General features: G+C 38.5%; 1 protein-coding gene across 1 annotated transcript; it reads right to left on the bottom strand.

The window, feature by feature from the left end:
* Positions 1–10,710: 10,710 nt before the first annotated feature.
* On the bottom strand, positions 10,711–11,546 carry LOC110102241. Its single transcript, XM_020830490.2, has one exon. The coding sequence runs from the start codon at positions 11,513–11,515 to the stop codon at positions 11,072–11,074; it is 444 nt and encodes a 147-aa protein (XP_020686149.1). The 5' UTR covers positions 11,516–11,546; the 3' UTR covers positions 10,711–11,071.
* Positions 11,547–13,872: the final 2,326 nt, after the last annotated feature.

Genomic DNA, 13,872 nt, shown 5'->3' with positions numbered 1-13,872 from the left:
GCAAGATCTATGTGATAAATGAGTCAAATAGTCAGATTTAATTTGGGTTAAATTTGTGAACCTGTATAATAAAAGAGTCAGTTCGGGTTAAACATATAATGGTCAGATCCACCAACTCAAATTGACCAACATATGCATGAATAATCGAGTATTATTTTAAATTTATTATATACATGGGACTAATAATTTAAAAAATAGAAACGATAGCCATTAGGGGTGTCAATATTTGACACGACACGAAAACCCAACCCAGAAAATCCGGGTTGGACCCGGCCCAATTTCAAAATTGGTCGGGTTCGGGTTCCCGGATTCGACTCTGCCAGCGCCAGCGCCTCGCGCCCGAGGTTGCTTGCGCATTCACCCGCTCTCGCCAAAGCGCGCACCCGCTCTCGCCCGCGCTCACCCATGCTCGTCCACGTGTTTCGGGTCCGCTGTCGGGTCGAGTCAGCCCGTCAACCCCCCGTGTTAGGTCCGGGTTCTGATTTCCTACCCGTTTATCTACCCGGGTCGGGTTAGGGTCAACCCATTTGAACCCGTATCAATTCTGAATTTGACCCGAACCTGACCCGTGACCCGAAATTGACACCCCTAATAGCCATGATGAAATTATGAAAATCTCTAAGATTATTAGATGATTTGTATTGCTCATAAATAATAAAAATATAAATTGAATAAATAATTTATTTTTACTTATTTAATATTTTTTACTTTTTTTATTTTTATTTTTATCTAAAAATATTATGATGGTATGAATTCAGTTATATTTATTATATTTATATGAAGATAATGTCGGCAAAAAATGGCCATTCATATCCGTACAAAACGATTGGTTGTCAAAATTTATTGGCAATTTTGGAATTGAAAGTGATCACTCGGTGGGCACCGACAGTCACAAAGAGGACATATTTTGGCTATCTTAGGCCTAAATATTCTTATTAAAGTCATTAAAATGTATTTAAAATTAATAATTATTTTTCAAAATTACTGAAATATAAATTTTTTATTTATTGTATGATATTGAGACTTATAAAGACTTTGATGCTTAAATTTTTTTTTATCTAATTTTTGGTGTGTTAAGTATGATCATTTAAAATTAAATATTTGGTGTAATTCACGATAATATATAGAGATTTTACCTATTATTTTTCGTATGAAAATCTAACACAAATGAATAAAATTATTATTAAATATTTTTCGCATTATATTAATTTCTAGAGCTCTATTGGATGTCTAATGCTGATGTTGCCGGACAGCCGCTGCTAGGCTAATATCAGTCGACTGCCTTCCAACTATAGCTATTTGATCATTACTGCCTCGCAATCATAATCTATTTACTATCATCTGATCACCATTATCTGACTACTATCATCCGACCACCATTATGTGATCACAATTATCCGATCATTGTTACTCGACTGATATCATCCAACCACCATCATATCCCTTAATTATTTATCCCAAAATCTCTATTATGGCTACAAAAGACCAAATAAGGGGCCCATAATTTTATAATCCCATCGTACGATATTCGATCTTCATTAAAAAAAAGATTTATCTTAAATTAATGTAGTAATCAATCAATTAATAAAGTTATGTGATATTCTTACATAAAAAACAATCTAATAATTTTGAAATTCATTATATTTTACCTTTGATTAAAGTAGACAGGCCCATCATTAACTGACCATCCTATATTTTATAGTTCTTCATCACTCAATCATAAATTTTTAAGAATAAGGGAGCCTCTAAGGTTTTGTTTTCGATGGCTTTCTTACTGCTTCTTAAAGCAGTTTTTTAGTACAAAAATTAAAATTTTAATAGTAGAAAACTGCTTTAAGAAGTAGTAAAAAACTGTCCCAAACGAAGCCTAAGTTAGGTTGCTTCTGATTTGGTATTGAATCAATGTCATTAGGCTCAAGATGGGTTCAAATCCTAAGTTTAAATGAAATAAAATATAATTATATGTTAATTAAATTTGACTAATTAATTAAATGTTTAAGAGAATTAAAGGAGATGGGGAATTAAGGATTGGTTCAAAATATAAATCAAATTTCAACAAAACTAAGGCCTAAACAAAGGATTTGAAGTCTTATAGCTCTTCAACCAAGGAGAGAGAAGACCATATTGAATCCATGATACCTTTGAGTTTTCATCTGTTCCTCCATTTGTCAAGAACCGGCCTATTATGAGACTTATAATCTTATACACAAAAGATTAAGAAGTTCGACAGCCGGAGAAATACGACTCGACCCACCTATGCGCATTTTAAAGTGATGCCATCAAGATTTATACGACACATGAAGACTAAGGCTTCGTTTGGGACGACTTTATTATTGCTTTTTAAAACAATTTTCAAGTTCAAAAAATTATAGTTCAATAAATTTTTGTACTAAAAAGTTGTTTTAGAAAGCAGCAAAAAAGCTATCCCAAATGAAACCTAACACTAAGATGCAATGCATATCAGAATTTTGACGATGTGATTTTTATTGTCTCCTAAATGCCTATCTTATGATGTATATGCTGACATCTATATTTGCCTATGTTTTATAAAAGTATAAATAAATATCATCTAGTTTGCTCCACCTGCAGCATAGAGGATCAAGGCTTCCTTTGTGCCAACATTCTTGCTGTTTTTTAAAGCAGTTTTTCAGTACAAAAAAATTTTGAACTAGAAATTTTTATACTAAAAAATTGTTTTAAAAAATAATAAAAGCCGTCCCAACGAAGCAGAAATTTCATATTACGATAATCACAGCTTCAACTTCATCTTGACCTAAATAGAACATTATATTGATTTGCACATGATAACATCATAATTACCTCACAAATCCAAAGATTGATCAATAGTGCTTAGATGCCTATGAAATGCATTAGCTGCATGTCTATATGTTAGTAGAGAACAGTTTGTGCTAATGTGTCAGGCTGTAAGAATATGAACTTTTGAAGGTCTTCAAATCCTGAAGACTTGATGATGATGATGATGATGATGTGCGCTCAACATATGCTCGACATATCCATCATGGTGCTTAAAATGGCAATATGCACAACAGGAAAATCTATTATTACCGTCAGACTTTTCGGCGAAACAATTTACGCGCACGTACCGGCAGAATATGCGTCGGTAAGTTAACGGCGCAATTTCCGGCAAAAAAATTTTGCCGGTTTTGATTTTCCGATGTGTGAACTACCGTCGGAGCATTTTGCGTCGGAAATGCGCCAGAAAGCTCGTATTTCAGGCGGATTTTGATTGTTACCGTCGGATTCCATCCGCTAGTAATATCACATTTTGCAGTAGTGATGTGATCGTACATACTCTCATTCAATCTATTAAATGACCCATAATCAACATATGGATGTATGTGACTTCAATATAGATGATGAACTATTAAGATGCGCTAATAATTTCAAACACTAAATCATCGATTATAACATGTCCTTCACATGATCAATGATTCATCAAACCAACATCATTACATTGCATTCCAAAAATTAAGGAGTAATGTGCAAAGCCTATGAATTATAGGTTGGTCAAAGTTAATTGTGTGGGAAGGAAGCTCACTCTAGAAAATGTCTAATTGAGAATTGCTCATAGGCAGGAAGTTGAGTGGCTTGTGCATGTGAGGTGGTCGATGCAGGGAGATTGGGCAAAATAGGATCTTAAAGGCAGAGTTGGGAGCTTGGTTTGTTGTTTTAAAGGTGGAGATGAGGTAAGGAGTGTAGAGTTTAGTGATGGTGGGGATGAAGCAGGTGGTGGTTTTGGCTAAAGAGAGCAAGAGAGCATGCGTCGTTTTGGGCTTGGAGACTAATGGATGATTGAGGGAAAGAGAAGGGATTGATGAAGAAGATCTAGAGAGTGGAGTAAGGCTAGGTTGGTTGTGTGGAAGCTTGTGAAGGAATAAGGCACAAGGTATTAACGAGAGAGAAAGTTGGCTTGTTGTTAGTGGAGATTGTTCTTATTATTTTTGTTATCTGTTTTACTGTAAAAATCCCTCCTTTGATCATTGTTGTATAGAAAAGTCTAGGAAAAAGGCCACAATTTTGGAAAAAGGGCACTAACATCGCGGCACCACATCATCAAGAGTTGTGACACTCTGAGCGTCGGAGCACCAGAGAAAGACGCTGAGGCGCCTTGATCTCTGAATTTTTGCAATTTAATTTAGTTCTGCAATGACGCCTAGTGATGCATAGCGTGCGCTCAACACCTTATTTTCAGTGCTTCAACACCGCACCATGTAGCTCCACGATGCCTGAACCCTAATTTTTTACCAAAATGGCATAGAGCACAACGTCGCCGGGGAGAAAATGGAGCATCGCAGCACCGAGTATATTTAAATGACATGAAACTATGTGATTTGATTTGCGGACAATACAAGAATAAAATAGATATTTTTTTTTGTAAGAACTAAGATCTATGATAAATAAAATAAAATATTAAGATATATTTATGTAAGCAATAGAACAATAATCATTAATGATGAAATAAAAATCACTGATTTACAGACAACATAAATTTATAAAGATATTTGCTATAAAATCAAATATTAAAACATGAACAGCTCTTTTTTGAGATGTTCAAATCACATGTTCTGCATTTTCATAGCATGTGATAAAGTACTATATATCATGTGTCAATTTTTCGAATCCCATGCTAACAAGAACTGGTAAAGGATGGCATCTCTCAATATTTATAGCTTTAGATGATTCATCCTATGTAAAGCAGTAATCATATTCCACTCTTCTCTGCAACAGCAACTATCCGTTGGCAGCACTACATCCTGCGGCAGCCTCCCTGCAACCTTGCTGCAGTTTACTTTATGTAACTATCTAGGGTAGAATGGACTTTTGCCACTTACTTATCTTTGTATTTAAATCAACCTTTGCTACAGTAATTAAACAATGAAATCAGATTTCATCCAATAGTGAGTCGTCTTCCTCCCATGGTTTTTCTTGCTCACTGCTGGCTTCACAGCTCTTTTATGGTATCAGAGCCGATTGCCTAACGGCATCTTTTCACTCAAAATGGGCGACTCTTCACCCGTCTCCGCTGCCTCCACACCTCAACCTTCCTCACATGAAAATCCGAACAACACAGATGTTCACATACCCCCCACCCTCAAATTCTTGCTCTCAAACATCAAAAACGTTATAAACGTTCAACTTCTACCGGACAACTACCCAACTTGGCGGTCAGCTATTCAAAAGCTATACACTGCCAACAATTTCTCCGGCTACCTCGACGGCACCCAGCTCTGCCCTCCCAAACATTTGTTAACTGCCGCCGGTCAGCTCACTCTCAATCCCCAATTTTCTTCTTGGACGCTGATAGATCAAAATCTATCTGTGGCATTGTTCTCTACGATCTCCACATCGATTCTCCCGTATGTGTTGAATCTCGATACCACAGCTTCCATTTGGAAAACGCCGGAGCAGCGTTTCTATTCCACAAACCGGTCTAGAGTGATTCAACTGAAAAATGAGCTTCACTCGTTGTCTATGCAAAACAAGACAATGACTGATTACCTTGCTTCCGTCAAAACATTGGTCGACAACATCAATGCTGCCGGAGGATCTGTCGACAGTGAAGACGTCTTACATTATATCTTGAATGGTTTACCTCCTACGTATCAATCCTTCAAGACTTACATCCGCTCGTCGCTTCATCCTATCAATCTAGAAAACTTGTATTCACTGCTCCGCAGTGAAGAGGTGCACCAGACAATTGATGTTGTTAAAGAGTTATCACTAGCGACCGCTGCATCTCCCACCGATCCCAAACTTGCTCTATTTTCGAACAGAGGATGAGGACGAGGTCGTTTCAATAACTATAGAGACCGTGGCCGTGGAAATAGTTCCCCTCGCCCTCCTCGCGCTCCTCGTTTTGACAGACATTGCCAAATCTGTGGTAAACCCGGACACTCTGCTGTCACCTGTTGGCACCGAGGAAACTTTCAGTATTCCTCTCCAAGCTCTTCTTCGGACGTCGCTCTGCTGGCCAACAACGCCAATACAGATTCTGCACCTTGGTAACTCGACAGCGGCGCCACTGCTCATCTGTCGCCCGATCCTCTACCTTCTTAACAACCTTATACTGGTAAAGAACAAGTGCTGATTGGTAATGGCACACCTCTCCCAATTCAACACTACGGCAATGGCCTCCTTCCCACCCCCTTCCGTAAGCTCTCTTTAAATTCTTTGCTTCACGTTCCTCACCTTATTCATCGTCTTCTATCCATTTCCAAACTCGTACATGACAACAATTGTTCTGTTTTGTTTGATAAATCTGGCTTTGCTCTTAAGGACTCGACGACCAACAGAACGCTTCTCCGCGGTCCCTGCCTTAACGGCCTCTACCCCGTTACTGTCCGCCCTGATTCCACCACTCATGTTGCGGCCACAGCTACCACCACCTCCTCCGACGATCTCTCTTCTACCGCCATATGGCATCGACGCTTCAGTCATCCGCATTCCAGAGTGCTTCAAACTCTATTGAAGCAGCTTGCTCTTCCATCTAGTACTTCATTTACTAAAAATTGTAATTCCTGTGAACTAGCTAAGAGTCACAGGCTTCCCTTCTCTCCCTCTAACCATGTATCTAGCTCTCCTTTACAATTACTGCATTTAGATGTTTGGGGACCTTCCCCGGTTCTCTCATATGATGGCTATCGTTATTACCTACTAATTATAGATGATTGTACCAGATACTCGTGGCTCTTTCTTCTTAAACTAAAGTCTGAAGTTCCTCTCCTCTTAATAAAACTAATTAAGTTTATAGAAAAACAATTCAGTTTCCCTGTTCGAACAATCCGCTCCGACAACGGTGGCGAATTCATTAACTCTACTCTCCAGGCTTTCTTATCCAAAACCGGCAGATACCACCAGCTCACCTGCCCGCATACCCCTCAACAAAACGGCATTGCCGAGCGGAAACACCGCCACCTCGTCGAGACCGCGCGTACTCTCCTCATTGACGCTCATCTTCCTTCGCATTTTTGGACAGAGGCACTTCACACAGCTCTCTACCTCATCAATCGCCTACCCTCCTCCTCTAACCCCGTAGAATCACCATACGAACTTCTCTTCCATCGACAGCCGAAATACCACCACCTAAAAATCTTCGGCTGCCAATGCTACCCATGGCTTCGTCCCTATTCTCCACATAAATTATCCCCGCGCTACATCCCTTGCCTGTTCTTTGGTTATGCTGCTCAACAAAAAAAAATACATAAGTTACGATCCCACCACAGGCAAAATTTACATCTCCCGTCATGTTAGATTCTTTGAACAATCTTCTCTCTTGTCTACTATTACTACCCCTGAACCTCCAGTTACTCCCGTCACAGAAAATCCTGTTATATTCCCCCGTGTTCCTCCTCATACAGAACCTCCAGCTAGTCCCCTTAATCCCACCATATCCCCTACATCTCCAGACACATCACAATCTCTAGCCAACTTCCCTGCTCCTAATATAACTACCACTGCTCCAACGCCATCAGCCTCTCTTCCGCCACTTCAACATCTTCACAAACCCGCTCCACCTCTCCTATCCCATTACCCCATCATCCTATGATAACAAGATTTCAAACAGGTTCTCTCAAGCCTCGCCAAATCCTCGATCTTCACCACATTACCGAATCTGCATCTCTTCCCACCTCTTATACGACTGCCGCCAAATCTCCACATTGGCGTCTGGCAATGTCAACTGAGTTCAATGCTTTGCAGGCTCAATCAACCTGGTCCTTAGTTCCTCCACCCTCCAATCAGCAAATTTTAGGCTGTAAATGGATTTTCAAAATTAAGCGCCTCGCCGATGGATCTATCGCCCGCCACAAAGCTCGGCTTGTCGCACAGGGTTATAAACAGGAATACAACATTGATTATCTTGAAACCTTCAGCCCAGTCGTCAAATTTCCTACCATTCATCTCTTCTTAAATGTTTCTCTACATCACAACTGGCCAATACTCCAACTCGACGTCGTCAAAGCTTTCCTCCACGGCATCATCGATAAAACAATCTATATGGCTCAACCTCCCGGTTTCACCGATCCTCAATTCCCAAACCACGTGTGTCTTCTTCGCAAAGCCCTTTACGGACTAAAATAGTCACCACGTCTTTGGTTTTCAACCTTGACAACCTATCTAACAGAACAAAACTTTCACTGCAGTAGTGCCGACCCTTCGTGCTTCATCCTTTCCAAAACCGACATCACGGTCTACATTCTTCTTTATGTTGATGATATACTCATCACCGGGAACAACCCTTCCTTCATAACTTCCTTACTCACAACTCTTCATCAAAAATTTCAAATTCGAAATCTAGGCCCACTTTCCCGCTTTCTTGGGATTGACTTCACCCGCACCTCGATGGGTTTCCACCTCTCTCAACATTCTTACATTCAAGATCTACTCAACACAGCATCCATGACAAACTGTAAAGCTCTCAACACACCTCTACCAACCAAACCTCCCATTGACCCTCCTCTTCAAACTCCATTTAACCAGTCAGCACTATTCCGCCAGTTAGTTGGTTGTCTTCAATACTTGTCCTCCATCCGGCCAGACATTGCGTTCGCTGTCAACAAACTTTGCTAACATATGCATACACCATTACTACTTCACTTCCAAATGCTTAAACGACTACTTCGATACTTAGCCGGCACTATTGATTATACTCTGTTCATACCAAAAAACAGACTTTGCTCTCACAGCCTTCTCCGACTCAGATTGGGCTGGTGACCACGCTGACCGGAAATCCACCACCGGTTACTGCATCTTCCTTGGCAAATCCTTACTCGCGTGGTCCGTTAAGAAACAGACTACTGTCGCCAGGTCATCCACTGAAGCGAAATACCGCTCCTTGGCCGCTATCGTTACCGAACTCATATGGCTTCGACGACTCTGCAGTGACTTCAACATACAACTACCGGCAACGCCCGTTTTCTGTGACAACATCTCTGCTCTCTCCATTGCTCGCAATCCAATTTTTCATGCCAGGACAAAACATATAGAAATCGACCATCATTTTGTCCGGGACACCATCAACTCCAAGCAAATCGACGTCCAACACATCGCCACTGAAGATCAGATCGCCGATGTGTTCACCAAGGCTCTACCCGTATCAAAATTTCAATCTCTCCGATCCAAGGTGATGGTTGTCCCGCCCATCACCTTTAGGGACGGTGTAAAGCAGTAATCATATTCCACTCTTCTCTGCAACAGCAACTATCCGTTGGCAGCACTACATCCTGCGGCAGCCTCCCTGCAGCAACCTTTCTGCAGTTTACTCTATGTTTAAATCAACCTTTGCTACAGTAATTAAACAATGAAATCGGATTTCATCCAATAGTGAGTCGTCTTCCTCCCATGGTTTTTCTTTCTCACTGCTGGCTTCACAGCTCTTTTATCCTAAAGTTTTATCAAGCAAAATGGCTACAGAAAATCATACAGTTTTGAGTTTTTTCACCCCACATACATAGCCGAATAAACATTTGCTATAAATGGCTTACAAAAAACAATCCCTCCAAACAAACTGAGCATTTTCAGTTTTAGAATTTGGCTAAGGCCTCGTTTAAGACAGCTTGATTTCGTCTTTTCAGTTTCGAAATGTTAGAAATTTTTTTTACTATTGTTTGTATGTGCCAGTTTTGCAGAAATATTTTTTAGATAACTATATTTTTGAATTATTTTCAAAAACTTTATGATATTAACTTCTCCGTTACAAAATTCCGTTCTCTCAAACAATAGCTTTAAAACTACCTTTTATAAAAGGTACAAAATAACGAAACGAAACCTAAATCGTCATACACTTATGCAAGCCATTTCCAATAAACTAAGACATCTTTTCAGTTATCATGGTTCTTAAGACTTCAGAAATAAAGAGCTCATTTATATCAGTAATTCATAAAATTCTTGATGAAAACTAGAAAGTTCTATATCTATAATTAGCTGCACATTCCTTTTCTTCTCCATCCAAAATGTCAGACAAGTATAAAAGTTCAGAAATAAAGATAAGAAACATTTTTAAACACAAAAAAGGTGATACTAAGCATCTGCAATAAATGTTACTAAGCATAAGGATTCTAAGGGAAAAATTGAGTCAGTATATTCTGACTCAAATTTGACTAGAATGAATTCAAAGCCATTAGATTCACTTTAAGATAAGTGCAATATAAGTTTTGATTAATTAATCATGTCTTGCACTTATCTCAAAGTAAATTTACTGGCTGTGACCCAAATTTTCTCAAATTCTAAGGGAATTCACTGCAACATAACATATCCTTTGGGCCAAAAAAAAAAAACAAGCTGCAATCTTTTGTATTCTAGGAATAAAGAAGATTGAAATCTGGTAGAGGATTTGTGGATCTATAGCTTTAGATGATTTCCTCCAAACTATCAGATAAAATTGCACGGTATTAAATTTTGCAAATTCAAACAAAGAAACCAGGCCAAACAACCTCCATTTGCAGTGAACTTGCAAAACAAAGCCTGAACGAAGCAAATCAATTGGCTCAAAGAAGCCTAAGGAACCATAAAAGTTGCAGCACATTCAATTTCCACTAATCATGGAAACACAATCACTCATTCTCTCACCCAAAGAAACCTGATAACCACAAGTATTCGACTAATATAATATGATCAGCGACAAACCTAAATATTTTGTTCGAGCAAGCAGAAATAAATTAAATAGAAAAAATTGAAGTGATAAGACAGATATACGTTGCACCTTTCTTAACATTTATTCCTGTTGAGAATTCAAGAAATTCACCAGCATTGTTCTTCAATCATCTGTGCAAGGAGCTCCACTAAGTAGTTTTAGTTGACATCCAATACGAAACATTACAAACAGTTGAAATTTTTAGAAAATAAAATTTTTCAAAGTTGATACACTAATAACAAGCTGGTCCAAAAAATAACGAATTCCCAATAAAAGACAGGAACTTCTTGAATAATCAACAATCAAAGATAAACAACCAGCTCGATAACAAATTGATTTCATCACTCTTGAAGCTTAGGGTATCAAAAGAAGGTAATTTTTGAGGGGGACAAAGGCACCTTCACAGCGCGGCAAATGATCTTATTTTTGTTTGGAAGAGACTCTATCGTTGTAAGCTTCGAGATTCTTTGTATACGCTTCAAGTTCCTCGTAATACAAATCCCAAACGCAAGGGAAGCAACCGTTCCCACAGCAATCGCCTGGCTCAGGCTTCTCAGGTGGCTGGGGAGGCAGATCCGACAACGGGGAAGAGCATTCGGCCGCTTGCGTCGTCTTCGATTCCTTTTTCTCTTCGTTCAGCTTGATCTCGTTGTTGCCGCCGCTCTTCATGATAGGGTCCATCGGAGGGCCAGAGGCGGCAGCGGCTTGGAGGAATGTCCGGTCGTCTATTGGGAAGTTCCGATGGTTGTATCGGCGGCGACGGGCAGGTTGAAGGAAGAGGAACGGAATCGGAGATGGCACGGCGACAGTCCGAAGAAGAAGAAAGTGGACGGATGAATTCGTCGACCAGAAGCAACCTCTCATACGTTCCAACTTTGCTGAAAGGAAAATGCTCTTCATTATTTAAATATTGGCATTTCTAATATTTAAATATATTTACATAATATTTAAAATTTTAAATTATATAAGAATATATTATAAATATTTAGGGTCTGACTCGTCTTTCAAGACGGCCATATTACAAATGTCAATTGAAAGCTTCGCAAAAGTATAGTGTCACTCTAACGTCAGGTGATAGTCTGACAGCACTCCGATGTCAGCTAGTGGTCCGATAGTGGCACTTCAACGTCATGGGGCATTTCGACGTTCTTTGATGGTCCAGTGGTGATTTGAAAAAACTCCAACACCCCTTGGTGGCCCGGCGATGGTGAGGCAGAACTCTGGCGTCCCTTGGTGGTCTGGAGGAGGTGCGGCAGAACTCCGGCATCCCTTGGTGGTTTGGCAATAATGCGGCAGAAGTTCGGCTGTGGTCGAAGAAGAGCTAGGCGGCCGGAGCTTTCTTACTTCTCTCCCTTCTTCTCTCTTTTCTTCCCCCTTTTTCAAGAGGAAATGAGGTTCTATTTATATAATTCTTGAGTAGCATGACTTGTAAAATAAGTGGAAGATTAAGGATAAATTGGGAGTCATTCGGATGGACAGCCGATCTTGATTCCTACGATAATGCACTGTTCAATGGACCTTTGACTATCTTAATAATATTAGAATTTGATGATCTTGGGCTTGTTGGATTCATCTCCTCGAGCCGCTTGATTCGACTATAAGCATGGCACGGTCAGAAACCGTTTGGTAACCCAAATTGAGGTTTGATCCTTCCAAAAGTGCTTCAGGTCTTTGATTTGGACTCATTTGGGCTCAGATTGGGACGATTTTGATGTCGTTGGGTTCGTGTTTCCAATACTCTCACTTCAACTATAAGTTTGCATAAATCAGAATTTGGATGGTCTCAATTTTAATTTTTGAAACTTCCAATTTTATTTTACCTCAAGATTCGGCCTAATTAACCAAATGGTTGTACTATCCAATCACTTTTCAATCGTAGGAGGCACATTTACCTCACATTGTTTCCATGTCTCAACAACGGTGTAAGATAATCAATTATATTAGCTTGAATATTTTCTACTAACAATTAGAGATCAAATGATGCACCTCTCCTTTCTATGCTTATCCTTTTTTTTTCTTAGAAATTATTGATCTCGCAAGATTATTATTATTTATTTGATGATAACAAATATTATGATGTGTCAATCTAATATTTTGGCAAATGTTTTCGGCCTATAAAGATATAATTATCCAACTATATATCATAAATATTATTAAAATTATTTCGTAATTTTTAAAAAAAATATATATCATAAATATTATAAAAATTATTTAGTAATTTTTTTAAAAAATGTATTTTGTTAATTTTATATTTATTTGATTAGCTCTTAATTTCTCATCTATAAAAAATTATTTTAAATATTCAATCGCAATAATTTGCTCATCATAAGATCGTTATTCACATGCGAGTTATAGTGAATTTCCTGATCCCAAATTTCATTTATATTTATTAAAGTTGTTAATTATACTTAATTAAGTGTTAATTACATAATTGTTATACTTAAATTAGAGGCTAATTTTGATTATATTGAAATACAAATTTAATTTAATTACCAAATTGCCATTACATAGGCATGTTAACAACTAGTTGACCGCCTTTCGAGTGGATTTAGCCATTTGGGCTAGATTTTGAGGGCAAATTATTGTATCCGGTGTCCGGATTCGCCCGGACACCAATAAAAACGCACCACATCACTCAAAAATACCAGTTAATTAAAGTTGTCAAGTATACTTAATAAAGTGTTAATTACATAATTGTTATACTTAAATTAGAGGCTAATTTTGATTATATTGAAATACAATTTTAATTTAATTATCATATTGCCATTACATAGGCATGTTAACAACTAGTTGACTGGTCTTTTGAGTGGATTTAGCCATTTGGGCTAGATTTTGAGGGCAAATTATTGTGTCCGGTGTCCGGATTCGTCCGGACACCAATAAAAACGCTCCACATCATTCAAAAATACCAGGGCCCAGTGTATTCCGGTGAGGTGGCGTGTCCGGATTGGATGTCCGCATGTCAGGTGACCGAACGCAATAATTTGCCGATTTTGAGTGGATTTAGCCATTTTTTAATATGTCTAAGAGAAATGTTAAAGACTTATTAAAGCCTATAAATACTCTATTTTTTTTAATAAAAAATAATTTTAAAAGAATGAAGCTTTGTAATAAAAATTATATGAAGAAGAGTTGGGAAATCACAAGTATGGATCAAATCACCCCTAACACACATTTTCTCCAAATAATAATAATGCTCACTTTCCCTAAAGTTCTTTATC

This window comes from Dendrobium catenatum, unplaced genomic scaffold, assembly GCF_001605985.2.
Source record: "Dendrobium catenatum unplaced genomic scaffold, ASM160598v2 fragScaff_scaffold_772, whole genome shotgun sequence".
In the NCBI taxonomy this organism is placed as follows: domain Eukaryota; kingdom Viridiplantae; phylum Streptophyta; class Magnoliopsida; order Asparagales; family Orchidaceae; genus Dendrobium; species Dendrobium catenatum.
The sequence above is the reverse complement of the archived record's forward strand: the minus strand, read 5'-3'. Positions and strand labels throughout refer to the sequence as shown.